The 10,259-nt window shown below is 50.2% G+C and overlaps 1 protein-coding gene across 1 annotated transcript; it reads right to left on the bottom strand.

Annotated features, from left to right (window-relative positions):
- Positions 1–4,408: 4,408 nt before the first annotated feature.
- On the bottom strand, positions 4,409–8,170 carry LOC130249986 (lymphocyte antigen 6E-like). The gene is made up of 3 exons (XM_056485204.1): positions 8,074–8,170; positions 6,032–6,151; positions 4,409–4,831 (listed from the first exon to the last, which is right to left on the bottom strand). The coding sequence occupies exons 1-3, from the start codon at positions 8,123–8,125 to the stop codon at positions 4,674–4,676; spliced, it is 330 nt and encodes a 109-aa protein (XP_056341179.1). The 5' UTR covers positions 8,126–8,170; the 3' UTR covers positions 4,409–4,673.
- Between the last annotated feature and the right edge of the window lie 2,089 nt (positions 8,171–10,259).

Raw genomic sequence — 10,259 nt, 5'->3', positions numbered from 1 at the left:
TGCCCCACTTCCCTGGAATTGCTGAAGGGATCAGGTTGAAGACAGGGTGAAAGCTCAGAGAAAAAGAAGAAAAAAGTGGAATTTCCATTATTGTGCCGAGTGTTTTGGCTGTGACCATTTCTGGAGGGAGCCAGTGGAATTTCGAGGGGCAGGGAGTCACTGCAAAGAGGGAATGTGTAGGAAAATCAGGAAAAGTCACCCAGAACGGGCCAAAAAGGCACAGCCCCACCCAAGCTGATCCCCCCTTTACTCCCCAAAACTTCATGGGTGCCATGAAGAAAATAAATGACCCCCAATGCAATACAATCTTGTTCCATGCTCCAGCTCTGTCCTCATCCAATCTAAAAGTGCCAGAATGTCACCCAGCATGGATAACATGGAGAAGAAGGAGGAATAAGCATCCACACCCCAAATTCTCCATCTTGGCCACGTGTCCCTTAATATAAACATTCTAGAAATCTGCTAATTCTACATTCTAACAGTCTAATTTACACTCTATTTATTTTTGCAGCTTGCATTTCTTCTCTCAATGTCAGTAAATTGTTCCCAGGAGCTCAATCCAGCCCCTGAGACACCTGGGTCTCATTTGAGGGTCTTTGAGGGGTCTTAAACCTCCCAGGGAAGCCAGAGGAATATTCTGGACTCCCACAGGTTGGGATCAGCCTGGATGGATTCCTGTTTCCAGCCCAGCCAGCTCATCCCTCACTTTTTTTTTTTCTGCCCTGGAAATCCTCCAGGATCAGCAGCTCTCCCTGGGCTGGTGGGACAGAGGCAGCAGCTCCCTCTCGTGGGTTTGTCTGGCTCTTCTAGCCAGAATCTCCTAAAATTGTTTTTTTTTTTATCATTATGTCTCCCCCTCCTGCAATTCAGAATATTCATTAGTGCCCCAGACGTGGAAATTTCATGGAAAAGTGCCAACTTTCATCAAATTCCACCCCGTAGGCGGGTGGGCTTTTTATAGTTTTGCCACTTTTATTTTTTTTTTTTTTTTTTAATTGGTTTTATTTTCCTCACTCAGCATGGGATTCAAAACTACTCATTTAGGTATGAAAAGGGTTGATCCTTTGAATTCACTTGCCCAGGGTCTCTGGAAAGATTTGGGAGTTTCCATGGAGCCATTCAGGGGGGAGTCATCCCAAAATCTGCAGTTTGTGAGGCAGACACAGACTGAGGCATCCAGCACTTAGATAAGGCTGGGACATGAATCCCCAAAAGTTATTTCAGTTTGGAATGCTGGAAATCCAATGTGTTTCATGATGCCAGAAGTTTAAAAAAAAAAAAAAAAAAGGAGAACCAAAATAGAATTAAAATTTTTAAAAACTTTTTTTTTGTTTTGTTTTGTTCGGGGCTTTTTTATTTGGGTTTTTTGTTTGTTTTTGGATTTTTGTTGTTGTTGTTTTGGGGGGCTTGGGGGGGTTTTTTAGGGGGGTTTTTTTGGGTTTTTTTTTTTTTGTTTGTTTGTTTGTTTGTTTGTTTTGTTTTGTTTTTTTGTGTTTTGGGTTTTTTTGGGGCTTTTTTTTGGTTTTTGGTGTTTTTTTCTTTCACTCCATCTTGTCCCCAATTCCATGGATCCCTGCCTTGGGAATTCCTCTTTCTCAAGGTCTGATGGCTCCATCCCATCGCCCCTCCCTCCCAGCACTCCTCACACCCAGGGACTGGCACAGGGATAAATTTCTCTTTGGGATTTGGCTGCTGGTGGCTCTGATGGAGATGAAGGGTGACAACTGTCCTGGAGCTGAAGGACCCACGTCACAACTCCCTCCAGCACCTCCCTGAGGTATTTAAACTGATTATTACCCACAGCCAGGCATTTATTATTCCATTTGGAGCTGTTGCTCCATCTCAATTCCACGTGACCCAGCTGCTGAAAGAGCTCTGTGTTTGTTTGTGCTGCCTCCTGCAGTGCCATGCTCAGGGAATTCTTCCTCCAAGGAGCTTTTTCCATGTCTTAGAGGGCAATATCTCCCTCTCTCTGTCCTCATGTTCACCAGCTTGGCTGTTCCCTCCCTAAATTCCTGGAATAACACTGGGATGAGGCTCTGGAGCATCTTCACCTCTGCAGCATCTTCACCTCTGTCCAGCTCTGTGTTTGGGGTCAGAGAAGCTCAGAGCAGTCTGGAGTCAGGAGGAAAAGTTTTTTACAACTTTTTTTTTTTTGTTTAGGATCCTCCAAACACCTTCCCAAGCCAGGGGGTGGATGGCAGGACACAGCTCAGGGTCATTTTCTGGGCAGCCTCATCCTGTGTTAATGACTCCCATCTCTCCACTGGCCCTAATTCCTGCTCAGAATTACTGGTTGGGAATCACACCCTCCTCTCCTTCCTGCACATCCCAGATGTCCTGGAGAGGAGTAATTGCCACCAGGGTTGACTGGCACTAGGGGAGGAGGGATTTCCATGTCCTTGAGCTGCAGTGGGAATTGCAGGATCATGGGATGGTTTGGGAGCTTAAAATTCATCCCTTTCCACCCCCTGCCATGGACAGGGATTTTCCCTATCCCAGGTTGCTCCAAGCCCCATCCAACCTGGCCTTGGACACTTCCAGGGATGGAGCAGCCACAGCTTCTCTTGGAATTCCATTCCAGCCCCTCACTCCCTTCCCAATAAAGATTTTCTTACCAATATCCCATCTAAACCCCTTCTCTTTATTTTTTTATGTTATGAAAAAATAACCCTTTGCTCTTCAACCGTGCCCAGGATGATTTATTTTCCCTTTCTATTATCCATGGATACAAGGAAGTTTTTCTGCAGCAAAGGCACAGCAAAGCAAGCAAAAAAAAACCCAAAAAAACCACCCCAGAGTTTTGCTTTAAAGCAGCAAAAAAAATTCCAGACTGTGTTTTCTTGCAGGCTGGGGGAGCCTCTGTCTCCACCACTGCAGGAAGAATAAATCCAACCCAATGAAATATTAATTATTAGAGTCTGTCCAACTGGGACTCCTCAGTGCTTTCAGAGAGTGGAAAAATTCTGGCACACAGGAGAAGAAAAACACAAATCCCTTTTTGTTGTTGTTGCTGTTGTTTTTTGTTGCTTTTATGAGAAAATATTGTGTGATGGGTAAATTAAGAGCTTTGGGTTGAGGGCAAGGCAGGGGGCTTGAATTGCTTTAGGGTGAGAAATAAAAATTCCCAGAGAGGGCTGGGAAGAGATCATGCTGTAAATAAGAGGAAAAGGTTAAAGGGGGAGAAGGAAAGCAGGAGCTGATTAATAAAAGAGAGACACACCCCTGAAAATTCCCTGTTTTGCAGAACTTGGGCCAGCCCTGCTCAGCACAGCTCAAAGCCCCTTTTGTGCCCCTTGTTTACCAGGCTTGGGCTGGAAGCACAACACCCAGTGTCATCCCTTGGCTGAGGGATGCTTGGCAGATCTGGGAGCTCTGACTCGGGTTAAAGCATTGCCATGATTTCTCCAGAGCAAAATTCCTCCAAAAAAAAAGTGTTTAGGAGAAAGGAGAGGCACTCAGAGCACACATCAGGCAATGAAAAACCTCTGTTGTCTTGTCACTGTTTATTTTTCAAGCCCCTTTTTGCACTGAAAAACATCTTTATCAAATTTCTGGCCTCTCTGGAATCTCTGTTTTCCCTATAAACCTCTCCAAATTTCCTCATCAGCTCGACCCAAATGCTGCAAAAGCTTTTCATGAAGAGAAGGAGGTGGCACTGGTTTATTCTCTCTGGGACACGACTGGAGATGTGTCAGGGAAAGTTGGGCTGGATTTTAGGAAAAGTTCTTCCTCCAGAGGGTCTTTGAGCACTGGAACCCCTCAGGGAAGTGGTCACAGCACCAAGCCTGGGCTGCAGAAGTGCTTGGGAAAAGCTCTGGTGCTGGACTTTGATGATCTTTGTGGATCCCTCCCAGCTCAGGATATTCCCTGATCACCCTGCTGTGGCTTTGGAGGATGTCTGAGGCAAAGGTGAGTTAATGGGTTGCTGGAAGACACAATTCCAAGCAGCAGGAATTGAGAATCCAGGGAGCTGCTGGCCCTGGGTGAGGTCCTGTGGCTCCAACAAAGCAAGGGGAAGGAAGGGATTCCCAAGGATGCTGGAAGTGCAGGTGGGGACAGATGTGCAGGTGTTATTTTTGCCCAGGAGATTCCACTCTGTGAGCCAAAAGAGGATAAAATTGCAGGAGAAACCCCTCTGGAGATGCAGGAAGTGCAGAAGGAGCATCCCCCTCCCAAAGCTGCAGGACAGAGCATGAAAAGAGAGACACTGGAGAGACAGGAACTGAGCTGGGAGGGTCTGGAGCACCAGGAGCAGCTGAGGGAGCTGGAGCTGGAGAAAAGGAGGCTCCAGGAGAACCTCCTGACTCTCCAAAAGTCCCTGAAAAGAGGGAGAAGCCAGGGGTGGCTCAGGCTCCCAGGGAACAGGATGGGGGGAAACAGCCTCAGGTTGCACCAGGGAAGGTTCAGGTTGGACATCAGGAGGAATTTCTCGACAGAAATGGAAGTTCCCATCCCCACATCCAAGGAATGGGTGTGGCACTCAGAGCTCAGGGTGGGGAAGAAAAACCAGCAGAAGGTTGGGAGACAGCAGAGGACAAGACAGTGACAACGATGCTTCATCTATCCCTGATGTTTGATGTCCACAGCTCCTGGGGGGGGTCTGGCCAAGCTCTTCAGCCCTTCAGGACCCAGTTTGTCCCAGCAGCAGGAGGGGGACACGGGATGGGGACTCAGGGGCGAGCCAGCCGGGGCCCTGGGCACGCACTCAGGTTGCACAGGAAGCTCTGGCAGCAGTAGGAGGTGTAGGTGGCCAGCCCCAGGAGGAAGTTGTGGTGTGGGCAGGTGCTGGAGCACTTCTTGGTGATCCTCTTCCAAAGGGACAGAAAGCCTGGACCAGGGAAGGGAGAGAGGGGGATTAGCAAGGGGGGTGTTGGGTGATCCTTGGGCAGGATGCAGCTGGGTTGGTGAGTCCCATGGTCCCCACACAGCCCGGAGATCAGCATGAGACCATCCTGGTCCCTTCACAGCCCAGAGATCAGCATGAGACCATCCTGGTCCACCCAAAGCCCCAGAGATCATCAAGAGACCTATTCTGGTCCTTTCACATCCCAGAGATCAGCATGAGACCATCTTGGTCCACCCAAAGCCCAGAGATCATCAAGAGACCCATCCTGGTCCTAGCAGAGCCCAGAGATCAGCATGAGACCATCCTGGTCCCTTCACATCCCAGAGATCAGCATGAGACCATCCTGGTCCCTTCACATCCCAGAGATCAGCATGAGACCTATTCTGGTCCCCTCACATCCCAGAGATCAGCATGAGACCCATCCTGGTCCTTCCACATCCCAGGAATTATTGGTGACCTCCTGCACAAGGAATTCCATATCCATGCTTGGATCCAGCACCTCCCATCATGGATCCTCATATCAAGATTCTTTTAAGTGTACAGTGACAATGTTCATTCCTGGATTTAAATCACATTCCCAGGCTCCTCCATTTGAGGGAAATAATTCTGTTTCCTCTATATCTGGCTTGGATCAGAAATACTGTGACCAGCAGGACCAGAGAAGAATTTTTTTCCCTTTTTTTTGTCACTGGTGAGGTCACACCTGAAATCTTGGGATCAGTTTTTGGACCCTCAGGACAACAATGAAATTGAGGGGCTGGAGCATGTCCAGAGACAGGAATGGAGCTGGGGAAGGGTCTGGAGCACCAGGAGAGCTGAGGGAGCTGGGAAAGGGGCTCAGCCTGGAGAAAAGGAGGATCAGGGAGAACTTCTGACTCTGCACAGCTCCCTAAGGCTGGGTTTGGGCTCTGCTCCCAGGAATCAAGGCTCAAATTTATTTATTCTCCCTTCTCCTTCTCTCAATGTCCCCTGATTTTCCATGCAGGAATAAAACAACAGCAAAAGAAGAAAATCTCTGTGTGTGATGAGGAGAATTCCAAACCCTCAGCCCTGCCAGGCTGGGTTAGGGAAGGTCTCCACCTCCCAGCTGTGCTTCCCAAGGACTCCTTAACCCACCCCAAAGGCAGCCCAGGCTCAGATCCCATTCCTGGGTGCCCAGCAGGGCTCCAGGGCAGCACCCACCGATGCCCACGGAGGCCACGTTGGTGACACAGTACTCCTCCTGCTCTGAGCACTTCTCAGCCTTCAGGCAGCTCCAGTTGCTCTGCTCCCAGTTGCAGGTGTAGCAGTACAGGGCATCTGCTGCAGGAAGAGACCAGAACAGGGAGGAGGGAGATGGAACCATCCTGGCTGCACCAGGGCTGGGGACACACCTCAAATCCTGTGGCCAGTTTTGTCTCCTCATCCTCTGGAGTGTGGCCAGAGAAGGGAATGGAGCTGGGGAAGGGTCTGGAGCACCAGGAGAGGCTGGGGGAGCTGGGAAGGGGCTCAGCTTGGAGAAAAGGAGGATCAGGGGAACTTCTGGCTCTGCACAACTCCCTGACAGGAGAGAACAGCCAGGGGTGGGTCAGGCTCTGCTCCCAGGGAACAGGGACAGGAGGAGAGGAAACAGCCTCAAACTGCCCCAGGGAAGGCTCAGGCTGGACGTCAGGAGGAATTTCTCCATGGAAAAGGTGATCAGCAATTGGAATGAGCTGCCCAGGGAGGTGTTGGATCCCCATCCCTGGAGGTGCCCAAGGAATGCCTGGACATGGCACTCAGAGCTCTGGTGGTGATCACAGGTTGGACTTGAGGATCCTGGAGGTCTTTCCCAACCTAAGTGATCCTGGGATTCTGTGCAATGCCAGCAAATTATCCCCCACTTTTCATGGAATCTAAACCCCCAAGGTGCAGGTCTGGTAAAAGCCATGGAGCTGAAAGACCCAATCCACTCTTCCAATGCCAATCCCAGGGATGGAGCAGCCACACTTCTCTGGGTAACCTGTGCCAGGGCCCCACCACCCTCACAGGGAAGAATTTTTTCCTTCTATCCAACTTAAATTTCTCCTCCTCTCCAGGCTGAGGGCACCAATTCTGATGTGATGCTGGGAGCAGGGAAGGGCAGGGACTCCTGGAGGAGTTTCCAAGGATGTCCCCAGGTGCCTGGGGTCACTTTTTCTGCTTGCTGGGGACTATTAAGCTGCAGCTTAATTAGGCAGAAAGCACTGGCAGATGAAGAGGGTTAATTGGGACCTTAGAAAACATCAATGCCCCCCCAAAAAGAAACCCAGAACCTGGTTTAAAGGGCAAAGAAGATGAGGAGAAGGATATTTTTTTTTTTACTTTTTGCTGTGAGAATTCAGCCCTAAGACACACAGTGAATATTTAATTTTTACTGCCTGGATAATCCAACGTGGATTAGGCCAGGCTTCATTTTGGCACTGAGGACAACCTCCCTGTCTCCTGGGCCTTGTTAACACTTGGAAATCTGTCAGGATCACTGTTCTGGTGAGTGAACAAAGCTAAATAGCAGAAAGGTATTCTTAGGCCACAATGAGCCAGAAATAACTATTCTGAGGAATTCTTTTTCTGCACCAGACGTGTGGCACGACTCCAAGTGCTGGCAAAGCCTGTCCTGCTCTCCAAAATGAGGAGAAGGTTTATTCTCTCTTGTCTATGGAGGATCATATTCCTTTAAAAAGGCTCTGATTTAATTGACCATCTCTCCATGAAATAAAATGCACCATCTATAGCACAGTTACTATGCAAATACCCACCACCATTAACCCATTCAGCCCACATCCCTAATTCTCCCTAATTCTGGACTTTGTCCCAGAATCTCTGAAGTCAGCAAGCTCTGGGGTTTTGGAGATGGGTAGAAACAGCTGCTCAGGGCCAGATGTTGGAGGTGTGGCCCTCATGGACACAGAGCATTGTGCTGTCTTCATCAAAATTTCAGAATAACCACAGCCTTGCACCACCCCGACAGGAAAACACCCTGGAAAGTCTCTCAAAGGCAGATCAGTGGGAACTGCCTCCTTTTTTCTGTCTTGTTTCCATAAAAATCCAGCAGGGCAGGGAAATTTCCAGAGATTCTAAACAAAAACCCCCCAAAACGAGCACCTGCACCATCCCAAGAGCTGAGGAGTTTCTCCCATGGTTTCTCTGCCTGGATACGAAGCTATAAATTAAATTAATTTGCATTTAAAACACTCAGCTCTGCTTTATCTAGGAGCAAACCTCACCTTGAGCTGCCAAGAGGAGCCAAACCAGCACTGCAAGGAGGGAGAGCTTCATCTTCTCCCAGTTGTCTCCACAGCCCAGGAAAAACACCCTCACCTGGGGACAGGATGTAAACCTTCCCTGCCTTTGGACAGAGTGATGAGGCAGCCAAGGGTTTGGAAAGAGTGGGCAGGGATCATGGGTTAGGTCAGGGCCAGGAATGCACCTGGGTTGTTTTCTCACCAGCATTGCCCTCAGGCTGGGCTGGTGACTCCAGGCAGCAGTGAAAGCACTCTGGGAATTCACACCTTTTATTGGGATTAATCCTTTAATTCATCTCTGGTCACTGATGCTGGTGTCTGGGTGGGGGTTTTGTTTTGATCATCTGTGGCCAAGGAAAATGGGAACAAGTGGCATAATTGAATGGAATTGTCTGGGTGGGTTATGGCAAGGCCATTTCCAGGGTTAGACCTGGAGAATTCCCAGCATCTGCAGTCAGGATATTAATGGGGACAGGAAATGCATGACTTGGTTACCTGCAAAGTCTTAAATCATTAAATTATCAAATAGTTTGGGTGGGAATGGACCTTAAAAACCATCTTATCATTCCAACTCCCTGCCAGGGGCAGGGACTGCTCCAAGCCCCATCCAACCTGGCTTTGAACACTTCCAGCAATGCTTAAAAACATCTTTATCCCCTTTTCCATGGAGCATCCAATTCTCCAGAGTCCTGCTCAACACCAGTCAGACAAAAACGTTCTCAGCCTTTAGGATTTAGGAGATGGAAAAGCAGAAGAAGCAGAGGGTCCAAAAACATGTGGAAGAAAGATGGATGAGGTGAGGGTTGAAATTATTGAGGGCTAACATGATTTTCTGGGCAGGAGCCAAGTGAGATGAGCAGAGTTCTGTGAAACAGAGGAGATGCTCATCCAAGACATTCAGAGCATCCAGTGGGATCAACCACTGAGCACAGTGAAGGCACAGCCAGAAGTTCAAAGAGACACCAAAACCCACCACACCTTTCCCAAGGAACCAAAAGCTGGGGGGAAATCTTGCAGAGAGCTTTTTTTGCTCGTTATTTTGGAAGTTTCTGACACCACCAGCCCTGCTGACGTAAAACTGGATCAACAGGATGGGGAAGGCAGCCCTGATAACCCCGGGAGCAGCAGCCATTCCTCTGCCATGGATCTGCACCTGGGTGTGGAGGGGATAAACCACATCTCTTGCCCAAGAGGTGACACTGTGCCAGGCTGGGGACTGTGCACCCCAGGAATGCTGCAGGAGGTGTGTCAGGGCTGCAGGTCACAGGGCAGGGACCACAGGGCAGGACCTGTTCCAGGGAGCAAGGATGGGCCAGCCTGGATCACTGCAGCACCAGGGGTCACTCCCTGATCCAGGGAACAAGGATGGACCAGCCTGGATCACTGCAGCACCAGGGCTCACTCCCTGATCCAGGGATGGGCCAGCCTGGATCACTGCAGCACCAGGGCTCACTCCCTGATCCAGGGATGGGCCAGCCTGGATCACTGCAGCACCAGGACTCACTCCCTGTTCCAGGGAACAAGGATGGGCCAGCCTGGATCACTGCAGCACCAGGGGTCACTCCCTGATCCAGGGACAGACCAGCCTGGATCACTGCAGCACCAGGGCTCACTCCCTGATCCAGGGATGGGCCAGCCTGGATCACTGCAGCACCAGAGGTCACTCCCTGTTCCAGAGAGCAAGGATGGGCCAGCCTGGATCACTGCAGCACCAGGGGTCACTCCCTGTTCCACAAGGATGGGCCAGCCTGGATCACTGCAGCACCAGGGCTCACTCCCTGTGCCAGGGAACAAGGATGGACCAGCCTGGATCACTGCAGCACCAGGGCTCACTCCCTGATCCAGGGAGCAAGGATGGGCCAGCCTGGATCACTGCAGCACCAGGGCTCACTCCCTGATCCAGGGACAGACCAGGCTGGATCACTGCAGCACCAGGGGTCACTCCCTGATCCAGGGAGCAAGGATGGGCCAGCCTGGATCACTGCAGCACCAGGGCTCACTCCCTGATCCACAAGGATGGGCCAGCCTGGATCACTGCAGCACCAGGGGTCACTCCCTGATCCACAAGGATGGGCCAGCCTGGATCACTGCAGCACCAGGGGTCACTCCCTGATCCACAAGGATGGGCCAGCCTGGATCACTGCAGCACCAGGGCTCACTCCCTGTTC

Source organism: Oenanthe melanoleuca, chromosome 2 (assembly GCF_029582105.1).
Source record: "Oenanthe melanoleuca isolate GR-GAL-2019-014 chromosome 2, OMel1.0, whole genome shotgun sequence".
Lineage (NCBI taxonomy): Eukaryota > Metazoa > Chordata > Aves > Passeriformes > Muscicapidae > Oenanthe > Oenanthe melanoleuca.
The sequence above is the reverse complement of the archived record's forward strand: the minus strand, read 5'-3'. Positions and strand labels throughout refer to the sequence as shown.